The sequence below is a fragment of the Thalassophryne amazonica genome, chromosome 14 (assembly GCF_902500255.1).
Source record: "Thalassophryne amazonica chromosome 14, fThaAma1.1, whole genome shotgun sequence".
Classification (NCBI taxonomy): domain Eukaryota; kingdom Metazoa; phylum Chordata; class Actinopteri; order Batrachoidiformes; family Batrachoididae; genus Thalassophryne; species Thalassophryne amazonica.
Window position 1 is genome coordinate 58,586,815 of NC_047116.1, and position 17,263 is coordinate 58,604,077.

The 17,263-nt window shown below is 41.5% G+C and overlaps 1 protein-coding gene across 2 annotated transcripts in view; it reads right to left on the minus strand.

Annotated features, from left to right (window-relative positions):
- Nucleotides 1–17,263, minus strand: part of LOC117524799 (neuropilin-2-like) — a 414,867-nt gene that overhangs the window by 202,929 nt on the left and 194,675 nt on the right. For both annotated transcript variants that reach the window (XM_034186623.1, XM_034186624.1), the window contains exon 7: nt 7,154–7,309. In XM_034186623.1, the coding sequence (XP_034042514.1) occupies nt 7,154–7,309 (156 nt within the window). The remainder of the gene's footprint in view (nt 1–7,153; nt 7,310–17,263) is intronic.

Sequence of the window (17,263 nt, forward strand, 5' to 3'; positions counted from 1 at the left end):
ACATCATCTTAGGGTCTTGGTCTCACAACTATACAGTCACAGATGCACCACGACTCCATAGCAACCATATCAGCATAATCAAACACCTCTCTCCAGGTACCTCAAGACTCAACAAATTCTTCCCAGGTATCAAGCTCACAGAGAGATTGTCACTGCTAAGATAAGTGAATTTCTAAATACGTTTGACACCTTCGCCACATACAGTGACCATTAAGTGCACTTGTTTCTCGTGTGGAAGGTTCCTGGTTCAAGACCACCCATGCCTACTGTCTATTTAATGTGGAGTTGCGTCAGGAAGTGCATCTGGTGTGAAACCTGTGCCAAATTAACATGCAGATCCATCTTGGATCTGCTGTGGTGACCCCAAGTGAAAGACGCTGAAAAGAATTTTTACCACATACAGATTATATTCTGTATGTGGTAAAAGAAAGGTATTGAAAGCCTGAAGCTTAGTCTTGATCCAGAAGTTTCTAACCCAGATATTCAGAACTTTCACTGTTTTTTCAATTATACAACCACAAATTGGCAAAACCAACCAAGCCACTGGACTCCACAACATTAGCCAACTCCCAGTCCATGAAAGAAGGGCCAACATTCAGATCTACTAGAAAATCTAAACAGCTCTTCCTCAGTCTAAACCTTACTCACACAAAATGTTATCACATTCTGTTGTTAACTTTTGACTTATCATACTGATAAACAAACAGAAGGTGATGATCACATACTGTAACTTCTTTAGCTGGATCAAAAAAGCACATTAAAAAGACCAAACAGCTTAGATGCTGCTTATAACAGCTGAATATCTGGAACATAGGTACAAGTGACAAAATTCACTGCTGTATAGTACAGTGGAATAAAGTGAGGATGCTAATCTGTACCATCAGATTACTGAACAGACGGACTCAGCAGGGGGTCCAGTGACTCTAAAGACCAGTTGGTTGGAGGATGATGTGTGCACATGTGCTTGTAATGATTTAGACATATCCAGTCGCTGCTGCTGCTGCTGCTACTTTCAAAAGCCACACTTCTAAAAAGAAATACCACACACACACACACACATACATCTGCGCCTCCCTATACAGTCATTTCGGAAGCAGTGTTCTAGGGTTTTGAGGGAATCAAAGGGGATTATGGGTGCTGACACTGGCTAACCTCAAAACATTATCATTAATCCATCCTTCACTTTTGACCTGTCTTGTTTGATTGCCTGCTTATTTTATAAATAAAATACTGTCAAGTTATTGATTGCAAACTGAAATTAGCTGCGTAATTTTGGGATGATCTTTTCTTCAATTCTCCCTTATTTTAATGCTCCTACAAGTCCAGTTTAGTCCTTGAGGCTCAACTGTGCCTGTGCTTAACTCCAGTTTCCATATTATGAAGCGGATGAGAGTGTATGACTCGACCAGCTTCTTGCTCAGAACTGCTCTAAGGCTTTGGCAAAAGCTGAGGAATGCACCTTATAAAATGTAAAGAGTAAATAGACAGAAAAACATATAAACCAGCCCATTTCTTCCATATTGATAACATAAATCAATCAATTTGATCATCTTGCAAGTCTCAAAATTAATAAGGATGGATGGATTAAAATTTAACTTTAACTTTGATCCACCAAATAAATACAAAAAGCTCATATATGACATACCTTTCTGCCACTTCCTGGATTTCTTGCAGAGACTATTTCTATAATAGCATGCATGATGGAAATTAGGAGCAGGTGTGGTTGAGAGAATATGTGACTTGAAATTAACTTCTTTGTCAGTTTCTTTCATTTTCAAAGCCTAGATCAGGTGGACACCAAGGCCATTGCTGTGTGGTTGGGATTTTTTAAACACATTTCTCCAATAAAAGTACGGAGCCCTGGAAGTGTCATCGTAAAATGTTTTGCATGTGGAGAGAATGTGCACACGTTTTATTATATTGTGCGCACATTTTATGATATTGTGCACACGTTTTATTATATTATGCGCCTGTTTTATTATATTGTGCACATGTTTTATTATATTGTGCACCTGTTTTATTATATTGTGCACATTTTATTATATTGTGCGCACGTTTTAAGCATCGCTTCAGTAAAACAAGGGCACGATCTACTTAAACGTAGTGTTGGGAAAGTGTAGTGACACGGACCCACAACAGGGGGCGTAAATGAACGGACAATGGAAGGAGTCAAATTATAACACTTTACTGTTGTGAATGACACAACTAAACACAGCAGATTACAGAATGTGCAAAAGTCAATCAATAAGGTGTCGTGTGGGCAGGCTCGACGATAGGAGAAGCCCGTCTGGAAATGAACCGGAACCACACGATTCCCACTGCCACCGAACCCGAGGAATACTGGAGCCGCCAAGTCCCGGAGTCCCCAGCTGGCCACCTTCACGGCGTGTCGGATCTGGTACTGCTGGCAGAAAGCAAAGACAGTCAAGGGTGGGTGTGTGAACACCCAGTAACAATCCTGGTGGGAATTCCACCTCCACCTCTCACTCAATACTTGCAGCGATCCCTCAGAGGAAAAAGAGTGCCGTCTTGCACAGCCTCCACAAAAAGGACCGGTACTCCTGCAAACACTCACAATAAACTGATTTACAAAATATCACAAAAAGGCTGAGGATATTACCTCTGGTAGAAGATGATATCTCGGCAGTGTGGTGGAGGTGTCTTCCTGCTTTTATTCCAGATGTGGATTGGATGATTAGTGACAGCTGTCACGGATGATGGGTGACAGCTGTCACCACGGCTTGTTCCTGAGGCGGCAGCGCCCTCTCGTGCCTGAAGCCTGCACTTCAGGCAGGGCGCCCTCTGGTGGTGGGCCAGCAGTACCTCCTCTTCTGGCGGCCCACACAACACGTGGCCACAATTTGTAAAATGTGCACTCAATATTGTCGTGACACATAAATGTCGGCTATTAGCCAACAAACCAGGAGACAGTGTAACACATTTCCCCATTAGAAATGGATCTGGTCAGGGTATATCATCATGGTTTAGGCACACAAGGACATATAGAGAACTCTAGCTACCCAGCATGGTATCATCTGGAGTTTAAGCACATTAAAAAAGATCCTGAGTGCAAAGCGTATCCCCTGTGGTGAGTACGAAAATTCATATACAGTGGTCCCTCGTTTATCGACGTAGTTACGTTCTAAAAATGATAAGCAAAATCCGCGAAGTAGTCAGCGCTATTTTTTGAAATTATTATAGATGTTTTAAGGCTGTAAAACCCCTCACTACACACTTTATACACTTTTCTCAAACAGGCATTAACATTTTCTCACTTTTCTCTCCTCTGGGTGAGAAGATTATAAACAGACACACGCAGAACACAATGCGCATGCTCTCCCTTCGCTCACTGCCTCCGGAGGTACGGATGTGGGACCCGCAAAGAATCCAAGTCCTCTCTCAGTGGTCACGGAGCTCTGCGGCCAACATCCGCATCAAAACAGCGAGCGTAGTCTCTGGACCTGTTGCCAGATTTGGCAGTGTGAGTGGCCCGCTGCTGCGTTTACCGAGCCCGCAGACTCAGTAAGCGCATCGGAGGCAGTGAGAGCAATCGCGGTGATGCCGACCGGTGCCGTGACCGGCCCGCCTGATAAAGACGCAGAACACAATGTGCTGTTAAAAAAAAGCATGCAAAACTGCACAAAAAAAATCCGCGAGACTGCGAGGCCACGAAAGGTAAAACGCATTATAGCGAGGGACCACTGTAATGTAGTTCATTTTGAATGAAATGAAAACGTGCACTCTTTTTATTAATTTGAGGGCTCAATTAAAGGAAAACGTGCACACGTTTTATTAATTCGAGGGCTCAATTAAAGGAAAGCGTGTGCACATTTTATTAATTCGAGGGCTCAATTAAAGGAAAATGTGCGCACATTTTATTAATTTGAGGGCCCAATTAAAGGAAAATGTGCGGACGAATTATCACGACCAGGTAAACGTGCACACGATTTATCACGGCCAGGAAAATGTGTGCACATTTTATTAATTTGAGAGCACAGTTTATTAACCCTCTGGGGTCTGAGGGCATTTTTTTGGACAGTTCACTCGCCTGGCATAAATGTTTTATTATTGCTGTTAAGAGCTCTCCCTGCATCCCACAATCAAGTTTTATGTCTTTTTTTTTTTTCAGGACAACCTATACTTTCAAAATATATATATTATAGTTGTGTTTTATAAGTGTAATAAAGGTTTACAATCAGAAATAAGAAAGGGAAAAGTAAAGCGGAAAATAATTTTCCACACACATTTATTCAAAACACACAGCAAACTATAATATAAAACTATAAAACTATAAACAAACTATAAAACTAGCAACACATCACTCCTAAAAACAATGTTTGGTGTGTCACGTGAGGTGAATCTGCCCTATGATTGGATTTTGGAAAACCATGTGACGGTGAACAGATTGGACACTCACATTGCTCACGTCATCACACAGCTTCTATGAAGAGTACAAAAATGGTGGATGGTGGCTCGAAAGTCAACGGAGTTAACTTTTCAACAACAACAAAAAAAAGCAAGTTTCTATCTCATATCATTAAAAAGTTATTTATAATTTAGTAAAGCTTGGTCTCAGCCATCGTATATGACAGCGTCGGCCCCAGAGGGTTAATTCGAGAGCTCAGTTAAAGGAAAACTTTTTTTTTTACAATAAGCAACTTCAATTACAACAACTTCAATCACACTTGCTCTGAATTTCTAACATTCATGTTATGAGAGAATTTTTGTTACCTGCAACAAGCCAGGAGGCAGTGTTGCCACAGTTACTTTGAAAAAGTAATCCAATTACTGATTACTGATTACTCCTTGAAACTTAGTTACTTTACTGATTACTCAATTGTAAAAGTAACTAAGTTAGATTACTAGTTACTTTTTTAGTTACTTTTCCCAGCTGCCGATAACAACCCTCTGCCACCTCAACATGACAATGATACCTGTTTTGCCAAAACGTACTTTATAGTCACCCTTTCTTGACTTCAATGAAAATAAATACTTGTTTTATAAAAAGTAAAATAAAGACCTCTTTCTTGACCTCATATTTAACTGTTGACAGCACTGTAACAGTAAAACTTGCAATTTTGAACCTACATTGTTTATAAATGTAACTATTAAATTCATTCTAGCATTTTTCTAACATTTAAATTCTCTCTAAATATTTTACTTGTCGAAATTAATATTATTTTAAGTAGTATTAGTAGTTAGTATTAGTAGTAAAAAAAGGCTTCAAAACTAGACCTTTAATCTAGGGGTGTTGTGAGGGGGGCACATCCTTGCCCCACGCCCCCATTCCATCTGGATTCGCCCCTACTTTGGCGTTTGAGCACAAAGAATGGATAACATTTATTTATGCAGAAATGTGACCAGATTTACAGGTAAGAAAGTTTTATTGTGTTTTCACATCATGTGGTCCTCAAAAAGAGAGTTTAGGTGCATTTGAGTGGAAAATAGTGTTAGTTGTTGATGCGTCGCGGAGGATCAGCTGTTTTTAACGAGACGATACGGAGCGGCTCAGCTCAGCTCTAAATAAAGGAGGAAAAAAAGTATAAAAATGTCTTTGTAAAGCTCAGTGCAGGTGTGCTGATCACCGTGCCTTAAGAGGAGACGATGAGTCGAGCAGCTGCAAAAAACCGTGGATGAAAAGCTCACAGCTCGCTTAAAGTGGGCAGTTCAGTCGAACCCCGACCTCCTGCCCACAGACCAAGTTTAATGCTGCTATCGACCCACAATGAAAAATAATAGTAATGCACAGTGACATGGAGAAGTAACTTTAATCTGATTACTGATTTGGAAAGATTAACGCGTTAGATTACTCGTTACTAAAAAAAGTGGTCAGATTAGAGTAATGCGTTACTAAGTAACGCGTTACCGGCATCACTGCCAGGAGGGATACATCAGGTAGTAAACAGGTCTATGGGATATTACAAAGGCAAAGCAAAGGAGCTTTTTGGGTTGATCTGATACATCAGAGTTAACCAACATATAATCTGTTTGCCCTCATTAAATATCCTTTTAATCTGGTGAGTTAGCAGATCACAAGGTTTATTGTTGTTGAGTTAATGTGTTAACAACTGCAGGGGATATATTCATTCATTCACTTGCTGTATTTTACAGGCTACATGCCTGGACATAGCCTACATCAGTGGTGTCTAAAGACATTCCAGAAATGGCCAAGAGAGTGCAGATTTTTGCAGCCACTGACTCCAGCAGGGGATTTAATTGATGAACTCATCCATCTGTTCAAAGTGATGTCCATCAGTGAAATCACCTGCTGGAGTCAGAGGCTGCAAAGAAAACCTGCACCCTCTTGGCCCTTTCCGGAATGTCTTTGGATGCCATTGGCCTAGGAATAAAGCATAGATAAAATGCAATATATATCTGCAAAAGTGTTTAAAACAGTTCATTTGGTGTCTCTTAATTTTTTTCAGCACCTTAGATAACTTCTTAATTGCTTTTGCCTTCCTTAACTACATTCCCTCAAAGGGCTTCCTGTGTTTGAACCATCAACCTCTTCTCTGGCGTTGAGCCCGGTAGTTAGCCCTATAAGCCATTTGGGAGCTGGAGTAGACAGCAAAGCTTCACCGATTCCCTCAGAAAATTCAACATTTATATGTGTGCATTCATCTGTAAGTGTGTAACTGTGTGCATGTGAATTTGTGTTTGTGATGAACTGACAGTGTGAAGATGAGGTGTTAGCCCGCAAGACAAACACATGTGACCACGAGCAGGATGGCTGCGATGGGAAAAGCAGCCACAGACACTGGAAAGCAGTGAAACTCTCCTCCATTTTAATTGCACTTACAAGCGCACCATGTGGTTTATTTCTAAAATGTAATCCCAGACTCACAGATGACACATTGTGCCTTCACACCTCTGACAGAAACAGCTTAGAAACCTGTCCGGCCAGGTCGACGACAGGCTGAACTATGACTGGCGAGCAACAGAAACCAGATGGCATGTGAAAAACAGGCTGTGCCTAGAATGACGCACTACGGCTGTAAACCTTTAAATGCCGCCAACTTAACAGTGGAGCTGCTGTGAACGCAGACACCAGAAGACGTTTGTGGGACACCTTTGTTCAATCTTTCCCATCTTATATTTCTGTCCTTTTCGCTGGCAGGAATATGTACGTATACGTCCATGTATGTGAGCCTACCTTGTGGTTCTTCCCATGCCTGTAGAACATCCAGTCCTCTCCATTGGTGCTGACCTCCAACTTGAAGGTAGTGACGTAATAAGACTTTTGCGTTTCCTTTGAAATGGCACCCTGTGTGGCGATTCCTGTAATGACTTTCAAAACGTGGAGGTCCACCTGTTGTAAGGAAAGAGGGGTGTTGTAGTGTTAATACGTGTATCATCTTTCATCGTTCCACACCTATAGTACATCCATGATGATGCCAAAATATGAACCTATAGTGACTGCATTCATTCACGAACATTTCAAGTCAAGTCTGGAAGCCTGTGCTCCACTCCACCACCAACAATACAGAAGAACCACCTTGGATCCTGGATGGCAACCACCCAGGCAGACCAATTTATCTGCCATCTATCTGATGTAGCCAAGTGAAGCATGGGTATCCCCTTGATCTCCTCTGAAAGGCCACTGAGGTCCTCAACACTCTGACACCTGTATGCTGGATCATGCATTGAGAAACATGCCACATTGCCAAAAAGTTGAAACTCATGCTCTCTCACAATGTAAGTTATACTTCTCATCTTAGTATCCCTGAGTAATGGAGAATTTGGCCAGAGAAGGAAGGTCCAAGTGTTTAGAATCCTGGTCTTTCCCAAACATCAGAAAATAAAAATGTTGTCTGTAAAGCCCCTTTCACACAGGGCTTGCAAAGAGTTGCAAAGTGGTGCGAGCTAGAATTGGCTGCATAAGTTGTGTGCAAGAGAGAGAGAGAGAGAGAGAGAGAGAGAGAGAGAGAGAGAGAGAGAGAGAGAGAGAAAACCTTGCGTGCAGGGTGGAGGAGCTAGGCTCACTGACGCTACAGACTGTCTGGACATGCAGATGGATTTGATACATTGAAAAAAGTCAGAATACATTATTTCCGGGAGTTCATATACAAATAATGAATGTTTATGAGTTCAATAATGGTACGAATATTTCTTGAGGTGAAAGATGGAATGTTCCATTCAAAGAGGCGGAGCTTTCACTGAATTAAATATTAATTCCAACATTCATTATTTTTTTTATATAATGACTAAAATAGATCCTTGTCATTTGATATTATATTAATTCATACACAACAGAAAAGGACTTACATTTTGGTGCTTCACTGGTGCTTTGACATCAACACTCCAACACAAACTTTAAACAGGAGTCCAAAATTGTTCTCTGTCAACTTGGATACTTCCAAAAAAAAAAAAAGAGAAAGACTTTGTGTACTTCCTCAGTCCAGTGAAAATTTGCGTCAGAAGCTTTTCATTCTAACAACTCTTCATTCCTCCAGATGGCTTATGGCGTAGTGGATTTTTTTTGTGTGTGTTAGAAGAATTAGCACCGTCAATTAGCTCATTCAAATCGTCGTCCGTCAGCAAAACAAACTCCGTCATATTTAGCTAAACGCTAAAGTCTGTGTGTGGGTGGGGGTTGCAGTTTGCAATGATACAAAACATATGGAACCAAATTTGCACAATAAATGGAACGCAGCACAAATGGGATGAATAACCTATGTTACATGACAAACAAAGCACCAATCAAATGACAAAGATCCACTCAGCCATTATATAATGGACTTTATCAACGTGCCACAATCATGAGAGAATTTAAGAAGGTGAAAGCACCACTGAGCTGCAGCCGGCAACTGCGCACAATCCATCCATGGGGAGTGGATGGTGGACATGTCCTCTCACTGGCGATTGGTCCGTGAGCAGCAGTTAATGGACTTTATTTAATGTGCCACAATCTTGAGAGAATTTGGAGCTGAAAGAAAGCTGCAGAGCTGCAGCAGCGATGGTGAGCACTATCTGTCCGTGAAGAGTGAATGTGGACACATTCTCTTGCTGGCTATCAGTCCGTGAGGACTTATACTGGATGTGGACATGTCCTCTCACTGGCGATCTGTCCGTGAAGAGTGAACGTGGACGTGGACATGTCCTCTTGCTGGTGATTGGTCCATGAGCAGGAGTTAATTGACTTTATTTAATGTGCCGCAATCTTGACATAACTTGGAGGTGAAAGAAAGCTGCAGAGCTGCAGCGGTGTAATTATTATTATTATTATTATTATTATTATTTGAGCCCAGCAAAACAGTGATGCAAGCTAGCCAACACCTTACCAAGGACTTTTTCATTAAACATTCTTTGGCTACTTTTAGAAAGTGTTGACAAGTTTATGCAAATATTGTTCAGACAGTCCTGATCGACGCCCAATCCTAAATCCAATGCGAGAACCTAACCCCTCTGCTCATCAATGGCTTAATGTCCTCATTTTGAAAATCTCACACAAGCGCACACCTGAATTCATTAGCATCCATGTTTCACCTTCACAGCCTTGCTTTCTTCTTTCTCCTCTCTCTCTCTCTCTCTCTGCAGACCGATCAATACTAACGACCTCAAACTCATTTTAATTTCCTACCATACAATAGCCATAATCACCTCCACATCCTGATTGTGGATGCTACACTACGTGTTTGGCATGCTGCTCCCGGTGGTGCACTGCACACACACAGGGTTGTGTTCTGTGCTGAGGCTTTAGACTCCTTCCTTTCCTTTTCCCTCACGTCAATGCAAATTTAGTTTGCTCAGTGCCTAAAATAAGAATAAGAACATTATAACTGCTCTAATCACCGTTGTGCTAACCACAGTGTAATATGTTAAATAACATGACACTTACACAGGGTATCTCTGGATTACACAATAGCTATACCCTGTTTTGTTTTTTTTTAGCGTAAAAGCAGCTTCTGTGGCTGAAATGTCGATTTTAAGGACTCATATTCGAATTTAAAATCTCAAACAGTTACTACGGGCAGTTCTGCATATGTGTTGGCGTCCTACAAATATTGACAACAACATAATGTTTGTCATATTCTTTTTATTGCATCAGTAGGTTAACACAAATTTTGGATGTCCAAACGTGTATTCCAACAAACATCAAATGTGTTTTTCTTTGACATTAAAGAAACTCAATTATTCTGTTACAAATATAATTACTACCTGCATAAAAATGGTTAAAGATAACACAGTCATAAAATTAGTCTACATGCTTGATTAAATTCTAAATAGCAGGAAACCACCTGCAACAATTTTTTGTTTTCTTGGTCACGCATTTTAGATATTTACATGTATTTATTATATTACAGGATGGTCAATAGCTTTTTTTGTTATTTTTTAGCTGAGTCACATGGAGTATCCAAAAATATGCAGTTGTCTTATATGATTATGTCGAAATAATTTTTAATGTCTCAACAGAAAATGCAAAAAGCACTTTGTATAGTGCATGCTTCTCCCAAACATTGACTTTCCAGGAACTCGACACAGCTCATAACTGGGGGTTTCAGCATATTACTGAGTGTAGGCTGAGAAATGTTGGGGAAACTCGTATGAAAATTTTCAGGAGCACAATCAGGCCCCTAACTTTTTTGACTTAACCCGTACTCAGGCTCACTCGAGGTAAACCTGGAGCAACTCAGCATCCACTTGGCCTTGAGCTATGAGTTTGGTCAAACTCCAGCATTATTTTGAAATGAGTTCACCCAAACTGAATGAGGCTGAATAAGCCCAAACTATCCTGTGCAGAGCATGAATTAATTCAATTTACTTAGGACTTTGACTAAGTTCTTGAAAATATTAAACATCTTCAAAACTGGTTCAAGGTTACCTGACATTTTTTGACTTCTTCTGAGCTATGCCAAGCACTACGCAGAGTTCCCCCTCGCTATATACGATTTATGCCTCATCGCTGTCTGCATCAAACTCTGCAAGGTGTGAGAGCTGCTTCATCTCCACCTGCAGGTGGGGATGTGATGAGTTATTACTCAGCCTCATACTGATCAAATCATCGACCAGGTGTGAGACTCACTTAACCTTAGAGCCCCTTCACACATAGTGCAAAGTTTAGACGAAGTGCACACTTAGTGCACATGACACAGGAATCGTGTGCAAACCGTGTAATGTTGTCCCTGTCGCCAAAGCCTCGTACACCTGTTGCCACAACTATTTACGCACACAAGTGCCTAAAAGACAAAGTGTGCACTGTGCGAACCCATCGCACCCTCTGGTGGCAGGTGTCGGCCAAATTCCAGGTGACACGCACGAACACCTAACACCGCTCGCATGGGACTTACAAAATGGGTGGCCAGTTGCACTCTTGGCACGACAAGAGACTGCAGATGACCACTGTTGTACTGCTGTGAAATTTATCTAACTTCCGCACAATTGTGACTTTGCAAACACACACTCTGACACGTGGGTGTGTGTGCTCCACTCACGGGAGGCGTGGCTTCCGACAAAATCAGCTGTAGTGATCTATCATTCTGGACATTCCAGCTACACAACACCTACTGTGTTTGGACAATCATGGACCAACAACTGTCCACTGTGAGGCACGTGTGTCTGATTGCTGTATTTACGTGGACATAAATAAAAACATATATCGCCGTGGTGGCGACAAGCTGCAGCAAGCGAGCATGCGCACGGAGGGGACACTGACAGCCCCCAGGTTGAAACGGACCATCAGATCAGAACACGCAGCGGGCAATCTTACCGTCACATCACCCACGTGAGCTCTGTTCCACATGACGTGGTGTCTGTGCTACGGTGCACCGTCCACAAGACACGCGTGTTGGGCAAAACATGCGCGCAGCCAGCTTGACGCACCTGACCAGTAGATGTGGACATGATCAGAGCACACTGCTTCTCATTCATGTCATTTCATGACTGTATGTCAGTGACCATGGGTCATCACCAAAGGAGCAGACAGATCATGTTTGTATTGCTCGCTTGATAAATGTGGTGTTTTTATATGATTAGGATTTAAATTTTTTTGTAATACTTCCATGTTCTTCCTGAACAGCTCTGTAGCTTAGTGGTAAAGACTCTGATTGCAGATCAGAGGTTGTGCCTCCCATTCTACTTTTAAAAACCCTAGGAACTACAAGTAAGCCTGCAGTCTGAGAGCGAAGCGCTCTATTGGGGTGATATGGTACTAAGAGGTCCCTAAGATAAGATGGGACCTGATTATTCAAAACCTTATAAGTAAGAAGAAGAATTTTAAATTATATTCTAGAATTAACAGGAAGCCAATGAAGAGAGGCCATTATGGGTGAAATATGCTCTCTCCTTCTAGTCCCCGTCAGTACTCTAGCTGCAGCATTTTGAATTAACTGAAGGCTTTTCAAGGAACTTTTAGGACAACCTGATAATAATGAATTACAATAGTCCAGCCTAGAGGAAATAATAAGGAAATAAGGAAATAAGCAATGATGGAGCTGTTCCACTGCTCCCTGTGCCAGGCAACGTGCTCACAAGACAATAAAAAAACAGAAACGCTTGCTGTGGTGTTTTTGTTCCATCTAAAGTAATTGAAACTCTGAAATGTTTCACCCTTAAGGCACTTTGACACTTGCACGAATTTGATCCCCCCCACTTTGTCCACTTGATGCCACACTATATAAAACAACCATTTGGTAGCCGATGACACATTTGCTCTCAGAACTTGGCTGATGAATCCATTTCTCATCACTCCCAGAATCACAGAGAAATTATCTACAGGTGCAGGTTGTCACATGCGCATTGTGCGGTGGAGAATGCATTTGGTGTCTTGGTCTCAAACGTAATTGTTTATAATTTATATATTGTAATGGATTGGTTAAACAGTTGCATTTTCATTCCTTCTTATGAGTTAGATGATGTATCTGTAAAGTTATCTTTATTATAAATCTCATCATAATCGTTCAGATGCCCTGTGCGCAGTGACACGCATGTAAAACGCAGTAACACGCAATGTTTTCGAATAGGTTGCGCAGTGTTCACGATTAGTTCACGAAATTAATTAATTAATTAATTAATTAATTAAGTTTTGAACATTTCAAAATTTTCCTTGCGCACTGGCACGCACCCGCACACAGTTTACATCAGTTTACAACGAGTTTACTCAGTGGCATGCAAGACTGTGTGCCAGCGGGGATCAAATTCATGCAAGTGTCAAGGTACCTTTATTGAAATGTCTGTGAGGTTCATTTTTTCACATTTACTCATCGCACAACTGTGAAGTCACTTGTGGGTGCCACGGTTGTCCTGACTGAAATTCTCAGTATTCTCAGTGGGCCAAGTACTACAACTGATGGTTGGGTGAATGGGAAATGAAATTGATATATGATTTGGAAATGATTAAATTTTTTTATTTTGTGGATGCAAGTTGAAGTGATATTTTAAGAGCCCAATCACCAAATCAGTCCTGGTTGGTTGACCTGGCTGAGTGCTGAGATGTGTTTGTGTTTATTTATGCACTACTAAAATCACTATGTGTGTAAATGTAGAGGACCAGTTACAAAACACAGTTAGACACAGACAGATGACGAAGCAGTATCGAAGCAGTAGTTCTGGCTGTTGCAGGCTCCAGTGTGGCCAAAGTCTGAGCCAGCAAACACAGGAAGGGAGCAAGGCCAAGAAACAATACCAAGCCAAGGTCCCATCCATCTGACACTTCCCTCCTGTCTTCTCTCCACTGCAGAGTTTGCTCTGTCTGACCTGCTGTCAAAAATCCATATTTCTTTTTTGAATTCTGTTGTGTCAGATATTCTTAGAGAATCTATCTTGACAGCTGGCTGCAAAGTGGATATTATTTGTGTTTTTCTGCCTCTCTGATCACGTTGATATGGCTCAATCACTGCGTTCCTACTTGTTAACATCGTACACGGTATATTTACTGGGCAAATCCTCCATTACATCATCCACAGGTTTTCTGACAGGCTGCTTCAAATGTCAAATGGTGCAATTCTAAATGTGACCATTTTGCACCATTTTACAAGTAGATCCAGGTTTTGGAGCAACACATGCTTCCATCCTAGCAACGTCTTTTTCAGGGACGTCCCTGCTTATTTCAGCAAGACAATGCCAAGCCACATTCTGCACGTGTTACAACAGCGTGGCTTTGAAGTAAAAGAGTGCAGGTACTAGACTTGGCCTGCCTGCAGTCCAGACCTGTCGCCCATTGAAAATTTATTGCGCATTACGAAGCGCAAAATACGACAACGGAGACCCCGGACTGTTGAACAACTGAAGTCGTACATCAAGCAAGAATGGGAAAGAATTCCACCTACAAAGCTTCAACAATTAGTGTCCTCAGTTCCCAAATGCTTATTGAGTGTTGTTAGAAGGAAAGGTGATGTAACACAGTGGTAAACATACCACTGTCCCAGCTTTTTTGAAACGTCTTGCAGGCATCTATTTCAAAATGAGCAAATATTTGCACAAAAACAATAAAGTTTATCAGTTTGAACATTAAATATCTTGTCTTCATGGTGTATTCAATTGAAAATCGGCTGAAGAGGATTTACAAATCATTGTAATCTGTTTTTATTTACATTTTACACAATGTCCCAACTTCATTGGAATTGGGGTTCTACCTTTCAGCATTGATGGTGCCATCACAGATGCTGGCTTTTGAACTTTGCGCTGGTAACAATCTGGATGGTCTTACTCCTCTTTTGTCCGGAGGACACAACGTCTATGATTTCCAAAAACAATTTGAAATGTGGACTCATCAGACCACAGCACACGTTTCCACTTTGCATCTGTCCATTTCAAATGAGCTCGGGACCAGAAAAAGCGGCGGTGTTTCTGGATGTTGTTGATGTATGGCTTTCGCTTTCCATGGTAGAGTTTTAACTTGCACTTGTAGATGTAGCGACGAACTGTGTTAACTGACAATGGTTTTTCCGAAGTGTTCCTGAGCCCACGCGGTAAGATCCTTTACACAATGATGTCAGATTTTAATGCAGTGCCGCTTGAGGGATCGAAGGTCACGGGCATTCAGTGTTGGTTTTTGGCCTTGCCACTTATGTGTAGAAAGTTATCCAGATTCTCTGAATCTTCTGATTATATTATAGACTGTAGATGATGGAATCCCTAAATTCCTTGCAATTGAACATTGAGAAACATTGTTCTTAAACTGTTGAACTATTTTTTCACACAGTTGTTCATAAAGTGGTGATCATCACCCCATCTTTGCTTGTAAATGGCTGAGCCTTTTGGCAATGCTCCTTTTATACCCAATCGTGGCACTCACCTGTTTCCAATTAACCTGTTCACCTGTGGAATGTTCCAAACAGGTGTTCTTTGAGCATTCATCAACTTTACCAGTCTATTGTTGCCCCGTCCCAGCTTTTTTGAAATGTGTTGCAGGCATCCAAATTTCCAATCCAAATATCTGCACAAAAACAAAAAAGTTTATCAGTTTGAACATTAAATATCTTGTCTTTGTGGTGTATTCAATTGAATATAGGTTGAAGAGGGTTTGCAAATCACTGTATTCTCTTTTTAATTTACATTTCACACAATGTCCCAACTTCATTGGAATTGGGGTTGTTGTAGTAAAAAAGTAAAAAAAAAATGTGAGTTTAAAAGTTCTCTTATTTTGGGGTCCCCTTATGAGTCATTGTTGCCGTTTTGTCTAAATTGCCACAGCAACGAGCAGCTCAAGCTGGAGTTTAAAGTTTGTCACCCCATGGGGGCACCCTAATGGCCTAAGGCCACAACACGTGGCTGTTGGCAAACGGGATCCCTGGTCATGCTGGCAAGTCCATGCACCCCTTGCGGGTTAATATGTGCTTCTATAGGCAATGACGCACATCAAGCAGCCATTCAGGGAACTGCAAGATTTGCCACTTTCATGCCGCTTCATTTTTCATCCCTGGCGGTTGGGGCTTGGTTAGATCCAAGCACAGGGCAACCCCCCCACCCCCTTCATTAGTCTGTGCAGCAGCTCCCGTCTGAACAGCCAGGTGTCATGCATGCCAACATGCCTCTCCTTGTTCCTCTTTGCCCCCTGTGGCCTCTCATGACAGAGGACACGTGTGATTTGTAGTCTTCTGTGGCACCATCTCATGTGCTGCAGGCTGTGCTTTACTCACAACACTATTCTTCAATGTAAATTATCATCTGTTTGTTGTGGCCTGGTCCACTGAAGGTGTGGTCCAGATTGATGATGTGAGGACTGATGGTCCTGTTCCTCTAACAGCTCTATGATTGATGAGGAGCTGTCTCCTGGAAGGCTAACTTAGCATCTCTCTCTCGCTTCTCACCCTTTTTTCTAATCTCTTCTCAGTTCCGGACTATCGATTAGTTGTCCTGGTGGCTCTGTCTGGCCCTAAGTGTGCGTGATATTCTGTGTGTTGGGCGAAAAAAAAAAATCTGAAACACCTGTCTTTCTGACAGATAACAAAGGCAGCATTTTACCTCCTCCAGTGTTTCTCCCTGCACCCACAGGGAGGGACACATAACACACACACACACACACACACACACACACACACACACACACACACACACACACACACACACACACACACACACACACACACACACACACACACACACACACACACACACACACACACACACACACACAACTACTTCTGATTAATCTGCTGCTTTCAAGCAGCTCCAGGGAGGAGAAATAAATGTTATAACCTGCAGTAGAGCCTTCCTCATCATCTGCTCTGTATTTGTCTGCAGCTTCAATGTATCCACAGCGCTTGTAAAAATAAAATAAAATAAAATAAAATAAATGTTTTTTGTAAAGCAGTGTCTTGGATTATGAATGCACATTTTGGGTCCAAGCATAACATATGTAGCTTTTAGTTAACTCCATCAAGAAGGCTGTTTTTGTCCACATCTGTTTCTTGGATTGCTGAGGTTTTAGCAGATGTTAAAGGTTGGAGGCTTTTTTAAATTACTGTAGAACCCTTTATGAAAGAATTGTGTCTTTAATGTGTGCGATGTGCACTCTCTACTGGGGGGTTCACTGCTTTAATCCTTTAACTTGCCAGAAAACAGAAGCCTTTATATTTTTAGGTGAACGTCAGAATTGTTCACATTATTATTATTATTATTATTATTATTATTATTATTATTTGCAGGCATGCCACTCTGTGTACATCAGAGCCTGACAAATGTCAGAAGTTAAGCAGAGCAGGTAGGAAGGTTGGAAGATCGCTGAAGAACACCAGCAGCTGTGCCTGTATAAATGGAGTTGTGTCCGGAAAGGCATTCAGCATAAAACATGTGTCAAATCCCAATGCAGAGCTCCACCAGATCT